Source organism: Apostichopus japonicus, chromosome 2, assembly GCF_037975245.1.
Source record: "Apostichopus japonicus isolate 1M-3 chromosome 2, ASM3797524v1, whole genome shotgun sequence".
NCBI lineage: Eukaryota > Metazoa > Echinodermata > Holothuroidea > Aspidochirotida > Stichopodidae > Apostichopus > Apostichopus japonicus.
The window spans coordinates 25,776,474-25,796,357 of record NC_092562.1 but is presented as its reverse complement, the minus strand read 5'-3'; the positions used below and the strand labels follow the sequence as shown (position 1 = coordinate 25,796,357).

Sequence of the window (19,884 nt, the reverse complement as noted above, 5' to 3'; positions counted from 1 at the left end):
AGAATCATAAGATGAAACATATTCTTTATTGTGACCTTTGACATATAATAATGAAATTTATGTCCAAAGTCATCCTTTAAATTGGACAATAATATGTCTCACAGACAGACAAAGAGTGAGTAAGACAAGTCTATGAGGGTGCATGCTTGAAAGTTTGTGACCATTGTTTGTTTTACTATAGCACATTTATATGCAATGATGATTACGTTTATGTTTTTTCAGTAGTAAACATCGACATTGACGTCATAAATAAAGCCACGCCTTACTTCAACATGTGCTCCAGTGACGTCCATTAATATTGCGAAGTTTGTCAGATGATAGCAACCGCACGTGGTTACTGTCTGGTTACTGTGCAGCTTACGACATCCTCCAGTTGACCAGCCACCCGTAGTATCACTTCTGGGAGGAAAGAAACAAATAATATCATAACTAAACAACAGTAAAACTAATACGATTTAATATATACAATACCTTTAAGATGCCAAATACGTCAATAGGACGTGTGTGATTTCACTATTCGGAACGAGTCAAAGTTACACACGTCATCATAAATTGAGCCAAATCATAATATATACAAACAAGTTGGCAGGGCCTTAGCTAGCTTTGGGATGGACTCCTGGGGTCAGGAGGGGGGGGGGAAGGATGAGATCCGTCTGTAGAAATGTAAAATCACTATGAATGGATCAAAATATATCTGACCCACTTCTAATCTCAAAAAAAATAAAGGCTACCCACTTCCCCAAGTCAGGTAACCTTTGTTTCACTTGACCAGTATAGGGATTATCAGTCATATTTCGTGGCGATAAAATTATTTCCACAAACTGAATAAATATCACTGTCTTAGCGGTCGACTTACTTCGCAGAGGTCTTCCAGAATACACAAGTTGTATTTCCGGTGAGATTCTTCTGCAAAATAAGAAAGGGAAAAAATGACTTTGTCAGTGTTTTTTGTAGTGCATGATGTACTGAATGCCACGGGTGGTAAAGATATGCGATAAGGGAGCGACGAGGGCGAGGAGGGACACCTGGGGGAACTTCACATAACTTGAGACATTCTCAGTGACGTCAAAGTAAAACTCTACTTGGTATGAATAGAGAAAAGAGTCGGAACAGGTAAGTGCATGGATCTGCATAAATTTGTCATTAAACATACATAAGTAGAGTATTCAATGATTACAACGGAAATTATTAATATTGATTTATATTTTTTAATTTCAGCCCTCGCCACGTTGTAGAGTAGCCATACGGTCGTATATGAGTCATTTAAATTTCTAAAGAAGGTATGTAAGACCTTTTCCCTGAAACGGAAATAAATTTGAATCATAGCTATATAAAGCTGTAACATTTATTTTTAGGTTTAAATCTGTATTATATATATTTACTTACATCTAGATGATTAAAGCTAATTTCAACCTGTTCATCTCCGAGGTCGGTCACGTCTTCCCCATTCACCTGTATGGATATTCCAATTACCACAGATGCGATGATAGAAGTACTGTTTGCAACCACTGTAGTAGTATTGCCGATCGATGTATCCAGGCTACTAGAGTCAAATTGTGACGTAAGCAATCAGTTTATGAATATTCATATCGTCTACTAAAGTATTCGCCCTAAATTCTTAAATTCAACTGCAAGTGTAGTGTAATGTCCATATGTAGTTATCCTGGCTAACACGGGATTTGTGGTACGATAACTTCCACCCACCCCCCCCCCTCAATATATATATATATATATATATGTATATTTATATATATATATATATATATATATATATATATATATATCATGCATCTGCAATGAGGCTAAATACATGTGTAACTTTTATATAATTAGGCTACAAAACAAGATAGTTATCTCCCATTCTATTTTCTTTCCATATCCTGTACCCAGTCCATCCCGTAAATGCAATAACTTGTAAAGAGTGGCCGTGAAGGTAAACCAGTGTCCCCTAGACAGGTACTCTTTCGAAGCATACTGAAATTGCTCTTGTAAACTTTAAGGGGGGAAAAGGCACTTTCAAATAAATTTCTTTTAAAAATTTCGAAGTTTCCTGTCAAGCTGCCACCTCTATCTACCCACCCACCACCCACCACCCACCAACCACAACCCACAACCCAAACAACCAGCTTCTCTCCCTCCTTCCAGACAACCCTCCCAGTTTTCTAGAATTCTCTTACCTTTTATTTTGGTTCAATTGCGGTGACAGCAACATGTCTAACGTCTTGTAGACAAGAACTGACATTGTCACTGTGAACAGAAATTATAGAAGAAGAAAGGTGGTTGAAAAAACATAAACTGCCTTTCTTAAAAGAGCAAAAAAATATCGGCTAGAACGGAATTCGAACCATGCCATGGTCTCAGATTACTTGTTTTATGTCAACTAAGGTTGGTATCGATCCCAATATACCGTTTTGGTGGGGGAGGGGGGGGGGGGGGTCACAGTACCTTGCGCACCGTGTAGCCAGGGATCACGTCAAACGTTAATTCAATACAATTTTTTTTTTAGTAGGTGGGGAAGGGATTTCAAATTACTTAAATTCATAATTAAAGTTTGTTAGTCTTGCCTGTAATGTTTTGAACTATAGTGCAGATGATATACTGACTCTCTCAAGTATACACGAATTATTATAAATATCTTATAGAACATTAAGAAACCTTAGGAGAAAATTTAACGATGTTTCTTATACTCTTTTGAAAATGAACCTTCAAACTTCCGATGCTCATAAGGACTAGCTTGCAATGGTGTGCACATAATACCCCTCCCCTCCCCTCCCTCACCCCTAACCCCTCCATCGTTAGTCGGGCCGGAATGCACCATCTTATGTTTTAACTTTTGATTTTATTGTATAGAGACCCTCTACTTGGGAGTCCACTGCAACGACCTCATGACCAACCCATCGATCCGCTCCGGTTTTTCTATAACGGTCCATGCCTTTACCCAAGTCAGCCGGGGGAAAGTTACGTCCCGACCCCCACCCCAACCCCATCACACACTCCCTTGCAGTCCTATGCACGTCACTAATACCTAGTCACGAGCTCAGACAGCATCTCATAAACAACTCGAAAACTCAATAAGAAACAATGCATTGTGGGTGCAAATAACAGTGCAGATGGTACAAAGACTTTCAAGGGCAATCGTTTATTGATGCTTTGGTTTTTAACTGAAGTTGTAAGAACATTCTTTTTTTTTATAAATTCATATATCAAATCTTCTTTCGTCCTTCGAAAAGACCTTGTGAGTCATATATTTCCTTGAAAAACAACACTTTAAAGTACATAAAAGTGAAAATGAAAACATTTCCCCGTTCTGTGTTTTGAAATTTGATTAATCATTTCAAAGAAAACGTTGTAACATACTAATTTACATCAGAAAGGTAAATTAACTTTTGGTTTTGTAATAGGATTACCTGCACTAATAATTAAATTAAAACATTCGAAGTAATTTTGAGAGCAGGAAGGTAGAAGTTGATGCGTCAAGGAAATAATTTGGCTTGGCAAAAATCTCAACAGGAATCTAATCCGATTGCTTGAGAAAACTCCCTCTCCAGGTTCTAATTACCACAATTCAGCATCTCTTTGACAATACGTATATTGGCAATCCATCGAATGATAACATACGAAAAAAAATCATCATCATGGTAGTCGTCATCGTCCACTTCAAAGTCATAGTCCGGCCGATGTCGTCGACGTCGTCGTCGTCATCATCATCGTCATCATCGTTGTCGTCGTCGTCGTCGTCAACGCCATATTTATAGTCATCGTTCATTGCATTGTCATCATCATCATCGTCATCGTCATTATCGTCATCGTCATCGTTATCGTCATCATCATTGTCGTCGTCGTCAACGCTATAGTTATCGTCGTCGTCATTGCATCGTCATCATCGTCATCATCATTATCGTCATCGGTATCGTCATCTTCAACGTCATAGTCATCGTAATCGTCATTGCACTGTCATCATCGTCATCACCATTGTCGTCGTTAACGCCATTGTTATCGTCATCGTCATTAAATTGTCGTCGTCGTCGTCATCATCATTATCGTCATCATTATCGTCATCGTTATCGTCGTCATCGTCGTCGTCATCGTAATCGTCATTGCGTCGTCATCATCGTCACCCTATATACTTTACCTAATTTTTCTGAGGAGTTTGTTTGCTTTTGAATGTCTGTCGGGATAGCCACTCTGTATTTATTATCTTCTTCTTGTAGTTCCTTCTTTCTAACATAAGGGAAATGAACTTGTTTTCTTTCTCTGTATTCTTCTACATTGATTTTAGCTACTTCCAAATCTGAAAGCAATAAGATAAAGTAAGTTATTACTTACCTATTTACTATTTATATCATTACAAAATGATTACCATCTAACAGAACCGTTCAACACGTTGACCAAAACGACACAACACAAAATCCAGATCCTTTCTCTTGCAGTATAACTCTTAAAATGTGATGAATACGGAAGTTATGCACGCATGTTGAAATGCTTGTCTGCAATGAGATGCCCAATATAATATTATTCTAAGGGAACAGGCAATTGTTCAGTGTTAACCTGTTCAGAAGTCACCTACTGTTCCCTGTAGTCGCAGGGTCACCAATCACGTGGTCACCAATCACGTGATGGTCATCACACAACCATCTCTTTTTGTAACCTTTTAGGCAGTTTGTTAATGGACATATTGTCGTTAGAGCTCATTAACATATCGGATAATGATTGGCAGAACTGTATCTATTTATGTCTATAATCACATTTGTATATCTAAAAAAAAAATCTAAAAGCCCTCGAAATTGGTAAAATTCGATAAAAAAGTGATAGATTCCGACTTCATTCACGCATTAAAGTGGCGTATATTTGATATATCAATTTGTTGATGTCAACTTGTCTAAGACGATTTACATGAATTACCTTCATTACCACTGAAACGAGGTGTGTATAGAAGGATCGACTCACGAATATTTTTGGTTGTGATATTTGTAAAGGAGCTGTTTTCTGTCAGTTGGTCTGCCAAGAGAAATGAGCAAGATTCCAACAATCTGGTAAATTTGTCAAAATCATTGTTTGTTGGATCAGATGATTCCTGAAAGTAAATGGAAAGGAATAATGAAGTAGTACATTAATAACAGTAACTTACAGTAGTAACTATTAATAATATTTGAAGATAACAGAAAAAAAAAACGACAAAATGGGGAAGGAAGGTGGTAGTGGTAGGGAAAGAGGGATGCCAACAATCTTTCATGTTCATAATCTCAAATATTTGCGCATCACTCCTATCATTGTGTTGAACGAATTCAAGGCTACAATCGAAGCTTAGGCTAATACTTAGCTAGCAAGTCATCAATGGCAATATCAAACCTATCCACCCAATACTATACAAGGAATAGGCTACGTTTCTATAGGATTAGTATAGCTGGCCTCTTTCTCGAAAAGTGGTTTAAAGAAAAAGGTATAGGACATGAGACTGGTAAAAAGTGCCAAACGTTACTTTGTCAAACGCACACCCCGCCCTACACACCGTTGCCATATTATTGAGTTTTTTTTTGGGGGGGGGGGCGACGGTATTTTCAAAAGCTTGTAAACAATGAGGTTTGAGTGCAGACCATTATTTGAAATACGAGTATATTTGGGAATATTTTGATATCTTTAAATATCAAATATATCAAATATTCAAGATTTGCATAGTGATAGATATGGAACACAGAGAAACAAAATGCATTTCGTATTAAGGCCTAAAACTTTGGTTGGCGGAAGATAATATTAACGTTCAAAATTTTAATAGATAAATACTTGTATAAAATCATATATAGGCTAAACGGTTAACACTAACAAAAGACTTTTTGCTTTCGTGTTCTTGCAGTTGTTCAAGAAAAGAAAATTTAAAAACCTACTTCTTTCGAATCTCCAAACCAAGGACTACGTACGCCTGTGTCTAATAGAGCACTTCCAATCTCCAGTATGGCCTGTTGGTGAGACATAAACAATATCATACATTTATTATATTAATATTGATGTTTTCCCCAGAGTTGTGGATGTAAGTCCCTATGATATATTGATTTTATTTTATTCTTCTACCGAATAATTCATATTAAACAAAATTATATGTATACATAGAAGCCTGTTTGGGTATCTGGAATATTAAATATTTCAAATACTTTACATGTTGTAACATATGTGATATAACTGCAGCACAGAAATAAAGCTATTTTGTACTACATAGATGCTGAATTTTTTGGTTCGTTTAATTTCGATTTATTGCCTTCCACATAAAACTATTACTGCATCCCAACCCCACCCTACACCCCCCACCCCTACTTACACCCTCCTTACCATTTGAGCGTATAGTACAAGGGGAAAGAAATTTGGTAAGAAAAGAGAGACGCCTGTAAATGTCTTTAATTAAATATAAAACTGACATCTAATTATCCGCACCCTCGCTAGGAAATATCCGTTTTGGAAATGAAGGATAGTATATCCGTATTGTGGGTTCATTGGTGTTCATGGGAATGCACTTTCTATATGGATACATAAATCCTTACAATCAATCCTATACATTTGATACTTAGGTTTAACTGAATTAGTATAACTTATGAATATGCATAATAAAGTGTAACTGAATTAGTATAACTTATGAATATGTATGACCTTGTTAAAATCAACAAGAGTAGTTTGACGATTTTCTCCGTGAGTTGTGTTCAATTGATCTCTTTGTAGGTTAAGTAAATTATCGATTAACTCCACACTCCTCTTAATTTCTTCTTCAGAAACATCGTTGTCGGAACCGAGATTCATTTGTACCATCATCGCTATCTTAGCAGCAGGAAAACTAACATTTTGTATCTGTATTAAAGTAACAAGAGAAAAAAGAACTTGTAAACGTATTATTACTATTATTATTATTATATGATTATGATTATGATGATTATTATATACGTGACGTCATGATGTCATAACTCTTTATCCACACCCCCATCAATTCCCCCATTTTATTCAGAACTGTGATAATTTGATTACGGAGGTGTTACATATCCTCCTTAGGACATAGACAATGAGATGACGTCACGGTTTCCAAACTGATGCCACCATTTTATATAACTTTCTTACTCCCTTGCAGTCAAGCACTGCTTATAGTAAACAGAACAAGGAAGTACCTACAAAGAATCGCTTCTTGACTATAGTTATTAATAATTATTTACAAGTTTGAAACTGCTCTTCCCAATGAAGAGAGGTAAAATAAATATACTTTCCCTTGATCCGAACGTTTAACAATTATGCAAGCATGAGTACATATACTTCACTACCTTTCAAATAACTGAATATTTCATTTCTTCATACTTACCAGATTTTCGATAGCATAGACCCATTTGGAAGGACAAAGCGTAACATTAGGACCCGCAGAATACCAACCAGATTCCTCTCTTGAGCATAACCAAGTTGCATTTACTGAAAAAACAAAAATACAGCAAATGTAAACAAGTCATAAGGGAAGTAACGCCATTAAAACTGTTTTTTGTTGTTGTCTAGTGTATCTGTTGAAATTCATCACAACTTGATGTTTCCGCGTATTATGGGGATATTATGTACCTGGCAACGCTAGCCAATGTGTTACCTTGAATTGGCATTGTGCTGTTTTTTTCATGACATTATAAAGTTTCTGCTTTGGATGGAAAAATAAAACTTTCATAGCTCGACAATTTAGGAGAAGTCAAATGATATAATCATACATATCGTTAGTTTGAGATTGAAAGCTTTCCAATCATTTGTCAATATTTCTGGGTGTGGAAATATATATGTCTAAAGTTACAACCTGAAGCAAAATTCAAGTTTTTGTGAATTCCTGTTTGCTGATTTCCGTCAAGGAAAACGGTAGTCTTCTTTGAATAAGTTTAAATTATCCGAACTTTAAAGTTATGACCGAAAACTAAATTTGGTTGTCGTAGACATTGGTATACGGTATTCATTTGAGCGATTAATGTAGTTTTACTTTGATTTTGAATCAGGATATTTTGTTACTAGCTACAATCTGGACAATACCATTGCATTGTTGCCACGGAAACCGTTCCAGTGAAAATGAGACCAGTAACAAAAGAAGAACCAGCTTCTTATTTACCCATGACTTGTACAAACATTCTTCACCTGGCTATCTTTCATTATCAGAAAGAAAATCTATATCTCTAACTTAATGAAAAATTTATTGGAAAAAGAGAAATCCCACATACACACGCAGCGGTATTGTATTGCTGTACAATATCTAAACAGTTCATCGATATAATGTGTGACACGCGACTGTTTTGTGCGAGAAGCTCGAGCGATGTTTTCAGTGGATTACCTTTATTCAGTACGCATGCGCACTCTATAATTTATGGAAATATAAATTCAGCTGCTCTAACTGACTGATTCAAGACATCTTAAATTATGAATCATCAAAAGATGGTGGTATCCTTTATAATGTAATCACATGATCAGAAAACAAGTATTTGTGTATAAACATGTAAGTTCGCACACTGCACATGATTGTGTACAACTGTGTAACGTATCCACGCAATGGGATATGCCACTTACTTCTGGTTCATTGATTGTTATGAAAGATAGATACAGTGACGTCATCGACTCTGGTGATTTCGCAACGTATTTCTGTGTCGCGTCATCATTAACCTTATAACCACGAGGAAGAAGTATCGATAGAAAGCCTCGAGAGAGTGGCGTAGTTGACAGGGGAGACAACGGAATAAGAAATACAAAATGGCGCGATCTTTTGCTGAGTTTACAAGTGTTGCCAAAGCACTTACCATCCTCTTTCCCGAAGCAGTTGACAATTGCTGTTTCACCAAATTCGGTGTCGGGCCAGTCCAGTCCTAGTTTAGAAATCGACATGCAATGCGTCACAGGAGCAACCGTGGTAGGAGGTACCGACCCGGGTACTGGTGGATATGTGAAGTCGCTTGCATCTGTTCAAAATAAAGGAAAGTAATGAAAATGTAAATAATATGATGGTAGAAAGCGTGATATTAACTTGGTGGTGTAGAGAGAGGCATAGCATTTCAGTTGCTTTCGTTTTGGCCCCACCCCTCCCCTCCACCTACCCCCTCCCCCTCCGCTCCCATAGCCCACGTCTCCTTCAATATTGTGTTAACTTTCCTGGTAATTAGGCAAATATTCCTCCATAAACAAAACAAATTTCCAGCAGGTTGGCATGTAGTTTCGTGCGGTAATTGCGTAACGGTATACCTACACGTTATTTGTAGGTTATAATCCATTTGCAATGATGTAACAATGAAAATTGAGATTGACAGCAATTTAATGACTGGTACAATACTCGTTTCCTGTAACTTGTAAGGTTTTTATGTACACATGATGACGGGGAGTGAGGGGGGGGGGGCACTGTGCCCGGTGAAGCTACGGGGCCTGACGACTTAAAAATGTAACACAAACGAGAAGGGTATAGATATAAAGTACGTTCATCTCTCAGAGGTTTCCAAGGCTCAAGTGCAAACTAATTTCTCAACGAATAGTGTCATCGAAAATGTTTAGAGCCCTCCCTCACCTCCCGCCATTAACTCTACACCCGATAGATAGTACGGCAATTTTCAGTGCGACATCTTTGTGTATAATTGAGAGCTTACTAATTTCTTAGGCCATTTTTTGCACTTTTGGGTTCAAGCTACAAATGCTCGGTTCATGCAATTGTATTCTAAATATAGACGGTATTAATTTCTCTATTTTTTACTTAGATAGTATAACTTGTAAGTCTATAGTCAGCCAACTATTAGGCTATAAATTTATGAAAGCTTATGTACCATAAGGATTTAAAAAAAATGCTTTTCTATAGAGAGAAAGGTTTATTGGCTGGAAAAAAGTTTCCATCTTAACTCACCGTCAACACATCGATACCTGGTTTCTACATACTTGAACACACCATTACACGGATCCCCAAATAAATCATTCTCTGGTTTGAACTCGCATGAGGTAAGATTATTACATCTGAAACAAAAGAATGATTAATTACTCAATTACCAAAGTAGGTTATGGTCAGCTATACCGTGACTCAAGTTAACATGAACACTCACTACCCCGCTCCTTTCCTCCCTTGCCCTCCCCTACGCCCTCGACTACGCCCTCCTCTACGACCTCCTCTACGCCCTCCCCTACGCCATCGCCTCCATTAGCCTCCAATCTCACGTTCACCTGCGCTAACTTTCAAGTTTTGTCAGCTTATAGATAGGAGTGCATTTTTTCATATTTATAGATGTGTCGAGAGGGGGGGGGGGTCTTCAAGTAAAAGCATAGTATTAAGGTTTATTAAAATATTTTTTTTGTTTACAAGTTGCTTAATAAATGTAATGATATTTAAGGTTACATAACACGGACAGTTTCCGGATCTCTTCACGATCCGACGTAGGCAAATGTTTCAGTCAACAGGGACAATTTTTCCCCCGATGGAAAATAACATTACAACATGTTGACAAACTATGTTTACAGACATTACCTCTAGATTGTAAATAAGCTAGCAAGCACGGAATTCCAAACCTGGACAGTTGTTCTTTTTCTGTTTCATAAATCAAATCAATCGCTTGTACATATTCTTATGCTGCGCATGCGTGTACTTACTTTTCGGCAACAATGCTGAGTGAATCCATAGCTCGACATCTGTATGGATCCTCGCTTACTTTACCAACATTGCAAATGGTTTTGTTTATTCTTCCATAATTTACATATTCAATGAGCATTCTCGACGGAGACGAACATTTACTTAAAGTAGCACGGGTTCGTTCACAGAAGAATTGAGTGTGTGCTTGCTCAGCTACAACGAGGAAGAAATTAAAAAAAAATGTTTGTATGTAAATACAGTAAATAAAAAATAAAGAATGGTTATATGTTTGCTCAGTTACAAGAGAAACATATATGTATAAACATCAAATATACTGCTGAATTGGTGTATACAAGTCAAATAAAAATTCGTCGTCAGGTGTCGCATTGAATACATGTTAGTTCGAGTAATAATTTAAAATTGAAGAAAATTGATCAAACTTCCACCTTTTCATACCTTGCTCCGTTGATTAAAATGTAATATTTTGAAAATTCGTGTAATAAATTTGACTCTTTTAAACAAATCATAACACAAAATAGACACCATCAAACTGCTCTATATTTTAACTGTTTTATTACCCTTCCTAATGTATCATCATATACTCCACAATTGAAAATTAGAATTTAATTTTGATGAAGTAATTTCATCATATACTTGACTAACATGAAATAATATCATTTTACATATTTCAATTATGTTCCATAGTTATTAAATCATTTCAATTTCAGAGTAATTCTAAGGCAGTTGTTGGTAGCCTATTTTCCATGTAGGTCTTTTAACATTAGACCGGCGCAGAGTATCGCGCAACTGGACTTTTCACAATAGATTGAACGATTTTGAATGAATTTGATTACAAGTTAAGCGAAACGGAACGAGCTATCCAGCTGTGACATTTGCACCGATATGCTTCTTCCCAAGCTAGAATTTCATAATTCTCAGATTTAATTTTTTCAAATTGATATCTTCAAATTCCCTTTCTTATTTTTCAATCGAACGTAATATTTATTTGAATAATGACCTCAGATTTGAAAACGGCGTTTCAAATTGATTGTCGACAAAAGCTTACCAATCGAACATCGGTATTTCACTTCTAGTAACTTCTTCCTCTCTGGGCAATTATTAAACTCTGGGAGGTTAGCGACGACTTCCAGTTCGCATGACCCTTGACCTCCGCACTCCATCTGCATCCATTGAGTGACGTCATCTGGGTCCTGCTTACAATGGTATATGGTAGGCAAAGGGACGCCATTTTGCCCACAGAGATCGTGATCAGGACCAAAATCGGCTTTTTCGAAGTAAAGATTGAGACCACGTGGACAAGATATATTCAAGTAGTGTCCTTCGCAAACGCTTGCAGAAGCCACTCCTGAAAGTGTAAGAAGATAAGAAGGCAAAATATCAATATATATATATAAAATATGGGGAAAAAATAACCCTCTAGATCAAAAGATTTCAAGGAAGGAATCTTAACTATCAAAACCTACAAGTATAACATTCCAAGACAAATCAAATGTACACACAAAGTGATATACTTTCCAAGTAATATGATATTAATGATAATCTGGCGCGAAGAGGTATATATACTTGTAGTTTAACTATTTGGGTATTTGTTGACCTTACTAATTCAAATGTTCAACAAGTTGTTACCAGTTTCCTTATTCGGGATTCGTTTTTTAATACATCGATACATCTTAAACATATATATGTGTATGATAAAGCCAACACATTGCCACGTATGCGGGAAGACTAAATCACTAAACATGTACACAATCAAATAAACAACAGTCATATTTACAATTTGAAATAAAATATTGAGCCGGTTTCGTTGGCAGTTTTATCATAATTTGAAGGTCCTTGAAGAATAAAACAAAATATCGGTCGATCGATTGATCGAACATTAAATACGATCAATATTATCTCGAGCGAGGATAAGAATAGGACATTGCTGCAAGTAATTTCATTGTATAATGACATAGCGAAGATATTAAAAGCGACGCACTGAGTTATACCCAACATGTTTAGCTATATTATGAAACCTCTTTACCATGGTTTCCCTAACTTTATCTCCCCACGAACCCCCTGTGGATGTCAGAGTTGTCCACGAAGCCCCAACTTTTGTGAGACACGATCTGAGTCATTATTATACTATAATACGCATAACAGTGCTTTGTAAAAGATCAAGTTCATTATGTAATATTGTAATGAGAAAAACAAGAGATTAACAAATATTTATTTAGAAACTTCAAGATCAGATCACGAATTGTATCAGGCATCAATCACCCATCACACACGATGAGACGAATGCTCCTGTGTTGTTATCACATGCACGGTACGATACTACTATGGCAACATATGCGAATGGAACGCGAAAAGAGTTTGTCGATTGGTACGACTTTTGTACATCACTAAATTATATGATATATCAGATGTTCAACAAAAATTACTCTAGTTTTGACTTTCAGAAACGTCTCACGGACCCCCTGGGATGGACTCTCGCACCCCAGTTAGGGAACCCCTGCTCTATACTGATACGACTTACAATATGTTACTGTATTGAACAAATGTAAATAAAAACATATCCTTTACCGGATCGATCCTTTATCCGGATCGATCCTTTTATCCTTTGTTGGTTTTACACCCCTAAACTTGCAATTCATATAGGTTTAGAACTATATCGTCACCACACGGCAACCGATTCTCATAATGTTATCAGTAGAAACTGTTTATATGTTATATTAAACCGTTTATCAGTTATGGTAGCCTAGACTGTGTTTTAAGAGCTTTACCGTTCATCTTCGCCCGTTTTTTCTTTCAGAATAAACACAACACATTACTATCATTGCCTTTTCTTGACTTTAACAACTGCTTAATAGTTCTTACAGTTTAACAGCTTTAACATGTGCTAAACATGAACCATGAACAAATTAGGCTAGGCTCTATACCGCTGTTATGAAACTGTGGTAGGTCTAGTTCCCCTCGTGAGACGGATTATAAATAAGTAAAACAGACGACTAAAACATTAGTTCGCCGAAATATAGATAAACGGAAATCATTTATAAAAAAACTAATTATATGAAGAACTCATATATAAGGTTGGATATAGCGTACAGTGTATCTCCTTTACAACATCTATAGACGTATAGCTTATAGTGATATCAATTGTAGGTTTATATTGAACAGTAATCATACTCGGTATTGCTTTGATAAAAATTGTTAATAAAAGCCCAAACACTGCTTAAAATAGAATCAATTCACTCGTTCTGTAAAAGTTCACATGTTAGCATATAAAAGTACATTCACCTGCAATAAAAGAACCGATTCTATACCGCTGTTTGCTGAACATGGTTAAAACGAAATCAGTTTCGGTGCTTATTTACACTGAAATATCGTCAATAGATCGTTAAAGGTATCCATTCAGTCCATAATCAATATGGATATATTGGGAAGGATACTATGGCACAGTCTTGTATTTAGTTCGTACTAGCACTTGGACTCGTACACTATAATATTTTATACAACACCTAATTGTATTCTGGTCATTTGATTGGTCAATTGCTCGTCGATTGCATGCAAAATCCGTTCTATTCCACTCTACGAAATAGAACCATGGGTTATACTTTTTTGGTAGCACTTTTTTTCAATGGTAAGAGAGCAGAGAAACCTGTCTGTTCAAAACAATCTGTTGCATGAGTACATTTTACCCATCTTTATATAATATGTTGTATAAAACAAATAATGAATGGTTTCCATTCGTGCAATAGTGCAAATATTTCATTCGTTGAAAGATGTCATTTGTTCCATTCAACCCGGCTGCGCCTCGTTGAATGAAGCATTCCATCTTTCAACTCATGAAATATTTACACTATTGCACTCATAACCATTCATTATTTATATAATAAATACTACTATAAATACTAGTTCATATAGTATCAAGACTAGTGCAAACCGGTAGTGCGCGTACTCATATAGTATCAACAGTTGTGCAGACCTGTAGTGCGCGTACTCATATAGTATCAATACTAGTGCAGACATATCGTGCGCGTACTCATATAGTATCAATACTAGTGCAGACATATCGTGCGCGTACTCATATAGTATCAATACTAGTGCAGACATATCGTGCGCGTACTCATATAGTATCAATACTAGTGCAGACATATCGTGCGCGTACTCATATAGTATCAATACTAGTGCAGACATATCGTGCGCGTACTCATATAGTATCAATACTAGTGCAGACCGGCAGTGCGCGTACTGATATAATATAAAGACTAGTACAGACCGGTAGTGCGCGTACTCATATAGTATCAAGACTAGTGCAGACATATATATATAAGAATTCGGGCTGAATGTATTATTGCTATGGAATGGGGGAGATGAATTACTGGCTGTAAATTGCACGTGTTTGGACGAGACCTTGTTTTTCATATACCATTCTCATTAACATTTGATAAGTAACTTGACTAAATCAGGGTTTGGATGTTTGATTACGATATAAAAAATAATCATTCATGCAGATTTGTTTGTTTCCATCTGCAAATCAAAAGTCACATGTCTAACTGCCCCTCGAATCCCCACTCCCCTCCCCCACCCCACCCACCCCATCCCGATTCAATAGTCTTCCGTAACCCCTGATTGAATGAACCATAAATCGCGGTCGCTAGCCCCATTCTTTACAAGTACATAGGTTACTGATCCCATACCCTAAATCTCACCTTCGAAATGTTCACAGTGGTAACCATAGTAATGATCCGGGCAGTAGCACGCATAGGTCCAGTCTGTCAGAGACAAAGGGAAAAGTCATATACTTGAATAAAAGAATGCGAAAGCTAGTCATGATAATACCTATATTAACGTTTATTCATGTGATTGGCGCAGTAAGAACAATACAAACGAAACCACGTGAAGTTGATATTCTGTATTTTGCTTCTGAGCGTGCACAATTTTCTTTATTACTCGAGAAAAAAACAAACAAAAACACAGTGTTGAATAGCATGCGGTGTCGACTTTAGGCTAAAGGGAATTATTTCCGCCTCCAACAATAAGCTATAAAATATTGCTAGCATTTAAAAATAAACATTCTTGGGCTTTGACCTATCAAGACCTAATATTCTGCCCTTAAGTCACCCTTTAAATACTAAATTCAAAGTCAATATATTATTAGTAAATCAACAGTACCTTGCGTATACTGTTATCTGAGTATCCCAACAAAATATATTTAAGTATAGCAATTTGAACAGAACAGAAAAATTGACATATGTTAAAGCCGAATATATACATTGAAAAGCAGAATGATACCGCTATAGAAATATTATACTAGCACTTAAACAAAAAATCTTGGGATTTGACCTATCAAGCCCTAATATTCTGTCATTAAAGGCAGTGAAGACTCGCGCACAGAGAAACGTCTCGTGCCGGTAATCTGACCTAGTTTCGAATGAGGTGTAACATAAGTGTTAGACACCACGATCGAAAATACACACACAGCTTGCTACCGTCGATAATTAAACACTAGTGCACAGTCAATGCATGCAGCTACGGTAAATATCCACAACACAGTGTACATAGCAGCGATGGACATCTCAGGTCTAGATAAAAGAAAACAAGGTGTCACGTTTCATTACTGTCTGCATTTTGTAGCGACTTCACTTGCAAGCTACAGAAAGTTAACTTTTTCAGATGGCGGCACGCGGTTTGGGGCGAGTCTTCAATGCCTTTAAGTCAACCTTTAAATACAAAATTCAAATTCACTTTTCTATTAGTAAATCAACAGTACCTTGCTTATACCGTTATCTGAGTAACAATTATATGAACATTTAAAGTTGCTAACAATATAGCAGTAACATGCCACCCAAAATACATCTCAACCAGCCACCTTTAAAATACAACCTCTTTCCAGTTGCTTTGGATCGGTTAATTTATCATTTCACGGCTTTGCAAATCTTTGCAGACATGTCGAAATTTAATTCCCGTCCAGATGTTTTGATAACTTTCAAGTAATCTCATTAGCTTCCGGTAAGTTAAGTTTTAATATTGTTATGTTGGTAGTTTACTAATACCATTTCTTGTTTTACCCTTGTACATAAAATGTCCCCGTCTCGGGAAGGTATATCGATAACTAAACTTGATTAAATTTTCATCAAAAGATAAACAGTATAATTTTCAATTTTTGATGGAAATTAGCCTTGTATTTCATGAGAATCAAAAATATAAACATGCGTCAACTTTCTGTGACTGACCTCGAAGGATTACAATTATCTTTTGACGAACTAAAAATATAAATAACAGATAGGGTGAATAGATAGTTTAGTCCGTCGATTAAGGCCAAAAATGAAGAGGTTACATATCCCTCAAATTCTTCCGGATTTCCGGCACAAGAAGTAAGCTCACAGACTTTATTTTATAAAATATATTGTTTTAAATTTATGATACTTTTTTCGTCATTTTATCTTTATTAAGAAAACAGTGTATAAAAAGATATATATATAAAAGAAGAAACTTGGCTATAAAGATAAGTTTAGACAAACCTGATTCTGTTGTCATAACTTTAAAATCTAATAAAATTTGTATATAGGCCCTAAGGTTAATATTGTATTTTCAAAAGGTCACGTGACGCAACCTTATATCCGGTCGCTCATATTTCCCGTTTATTAAACACTTGAATGATCATATTTGTGGATTTAACTCAAACGTTCGTACGAAAATTGTTTCTGGACATAGGCGTACAGGAACGGGAGGTGACGGAGAGGAAGCTTCTCCGACTTTCAGCATTTGCTCTCCCACCCAACCCCGTGCCCCATGCCCCTCGCACACCCCTCTCGCAAAAAGTATAACAATATGTATCTTAAATTATAGAAACAAAGATTCTAGGCGTTGGATGGTTGGAGGGTGGGAGTTAACTTCATGGGGCATTGGAAAGGGTGACTTTGAACCACAAAATAACCAATTTCTTTTGTGCCACTAATTTATTTGCGTTTCACAAATGTGCAATTGCATGCACTTTATAAAGAAACGAGAAACTGCAGTTATTTATATAGCAAGAATGAAACGGCAGGATTTGACATGAACAAAGACGGGCATGCACTACTATGAAAAGGCCATTTTGTGTCCGTAAGCTCCATATAAGCTATAAATATATATATTTATATAAATATATATATATATATATATATATATATATATATATATATATATATATATATATATATATATATAATCGATCATTGTTCCCTGGAAAACAGATTGATAAAATTCTGCTTATTGTCATGTTTTTTTTATTAACCATATATATATATATATATGTATATATATATATATATAAATATATATTTATATATATATTTATATATATATATATATATATATATATATATATATATATATATATATATATATATATATATATATATATATATATATAATCGATCATTGTTCCCTGGAAAACAGATTGATAAAATTCTGCTTATTGTCATGTTTTTTTATTAACCAATACTACGAATGGAAAGGTAGAAAATTGCCAATTTTTGTGATCATCTCTAGGATGTTTATTAAAAAACTCCCTTCGGCGTTGGATTACCTTTTACACAATTGAATAAACATAATACGTTGCCTTGGTAACCAATGAAAGTTAATCTTTACACTTGCGTAGATAGTATAGCAAACGACAATGAAATCAGGAATGGAGAAGAATGACCCCAAAAAATATGATTATCAATTCCTAGATATCTAAATCTATATATATGGTATATATATATATGGTATATATATATATATGGTATATATGTATATATATATATATATATATATATATATATTCCGTATTTTTCAGTTTTTCCGTTATTCCTATATATATATATATATATATATATATATACATATAGATATATATTTATCTATTGATAATAATAGTTTTTTTCGCAATGATGAATCAAACCAGCTAGGCCTATATAGAATTTGATAAACTTATAATTTGTCATGGGAGGACCATGCCTGACCCCCCCCCCCGCCCCCCGAAAATGTATTTGAATAAATAGGCTAAAATAACAAATTGTATCATTATACCAGTCTAGAATTAAAAATTTCTCATCCTTATGTCAATATCAAGGGTAGTCCTACATGAAAATCAATGAAAGCTGTGAAAAGTTGTCGCTATTTTAGGAAAAGAATAAACTGGCCTGTTACGTTGGACATGTTAACTTTAAAATCACGTAAAATCACATCGGGATGTGGTCTGACTCACTTGCGTCTAATCTACTCGTTAAATGGCAGGCAATGTATACCTGAAAGCTTAACACGATACCTTTGTTTGGAAAAGTATGATGTAGTATTTTGGCATAAACTACATAGGTTCCCAAATAAAACAAACATTTTGGGCGAGCTGTTGATAGTATACAAATAATGAATGGTTATGAGTGCAATAGTGCAAATATTTCATGAGTTGAAAGAGTTGAATGGAACAAATTACATCTTTCAACGAATGAAATATTTGCACTATTACACAAATGGAAACCATTCTTATTTGTTTTATACAACACCTTTAATTTTGGATATAATTGGATGTAAAATGCACTCATGCAACAGATTGTTTTAAGCAGACAGGTTTCTCTGCTCTCTTACCATTAAAAAAAGTGCTATCAAAAGAGTATAACCCATGGTTCTATTTCATAGAGTGGAATAGAGCGGATTTTGCACGCAATCGACGAGCAATTGACCAATCAAATGGCCGGAATATAATTAGGTGTTGTATAATAGACATTATTGTATTCAATTAGATATTCTATAAAATTTAGGATATTTGCATATTAGTCTTACATAATTTCGCAAGTTGCGCATCACTTTCGTTTTACTGCGCGTTCACGTGGTGGGTGGGTGGGGGGTGGGTGGGGGGAGCGGTATCAAAATGTCTTACCTTTCACTAGTGCCTCATTTGGAATTTCACAAATGTATTTTTTGGGCTGGGAGCAGTCCTGAGCATACATTATTACCGCTTGGTTTGTTGTTGCTAGGAGACATAAATTTGTGGAATCAACGAACGGTGAGACTGGTGGAGTCTGATGAAAGGAAACGACTTGTCCAGTTACATTGTTCCAGAACCAAACACCATGTTCTTGATTGTAAATCCCACTCGTCCAGAACTCAGTGGTCTGTTCCTCTCTCACTGTGTGAAATCGATATGAAAGCAACTCATTGAACTAACACATAACACACAACACAACACATAAAAACAAATTTTAATTGGATGTGAAGAACTGTTGCAAAGTCAAAGTGGACAACTTTTGTTTTCATCTCCCCTTTCACTTACCATT

At 35.8% G+C, this 19,884-nt stretch overlaps 1 protein-coding gene across 3 annotated transcripts in view; it reads right to left on the bottom strand.

The window, feature by feature from the left end:
* LOC139984055 (adhesion G protein-coupled receptor L2-like) overlaps window positions 1-19,884 on the bottom strand; it is a 63,609-nt gene that overhangs the window by 13,400 nt on the left and 30,325 nt on the right. For 2 of the 3 annotated variants that reach the window (XM_071997740.1, XM_071997725.1), the window contains exons 4-18: window positions 19,488-19,736; window positions 15,295-15,357; window positions 11,646-11,945; window positions 10,600-10,792; window positions 9,866-9,972; window positions 8,781-8,939; window positions 7,331-7,434; window positions 6,637-6,831; window positions 5,883-5,954; window positions 4,948-5,074; window positions 4,133-4,291; window positions 2,178-2,247; window positions 1,387-1,543; window positions 857-906; window positions 267-399 (exon numbers count right to left, since the gene is read on the bottom strand). In XM_071997740.1, the coding sequence (XP_071853841.1) occupies window positions 267-399; window positions 857-906; window positions 1,387-1,543; window positions 2,178-2,247; window positions 4,133-4,291; window positions 4,948-5,074; window positions 5,883-5,954; window positions 6,637-6,831; window positions 7,331-7,434; window positions 8,781-8,939; window positions 9,866-9,972; window positions 10,600-10,792; window positions 11,646-11,945; window positions 15,295-15,357; window positions 19,488-19,736 (2,138 nt within the window). The remainder of the gene's footprint in view (window positions 1-266; window positions 400-856; window positions 907-1,386; window positions 1,544-2,177; window positions 2,248-4,132; window positions 4,292-4,947; window positions 5,075-5,882; window positions 5,955-6,636; window positions 6,832-7,330; window positions 7,435-8,780; window positions 8,940-9,865; window positions 9,973-10,599; window positions 10,793-11,645; window positions 11,946-15,294; window positions 15,358-19,487; window positions 19,737-19,884) is intronic. The other variant, XM_071997731.1, reaches the window with a different exon arrangement.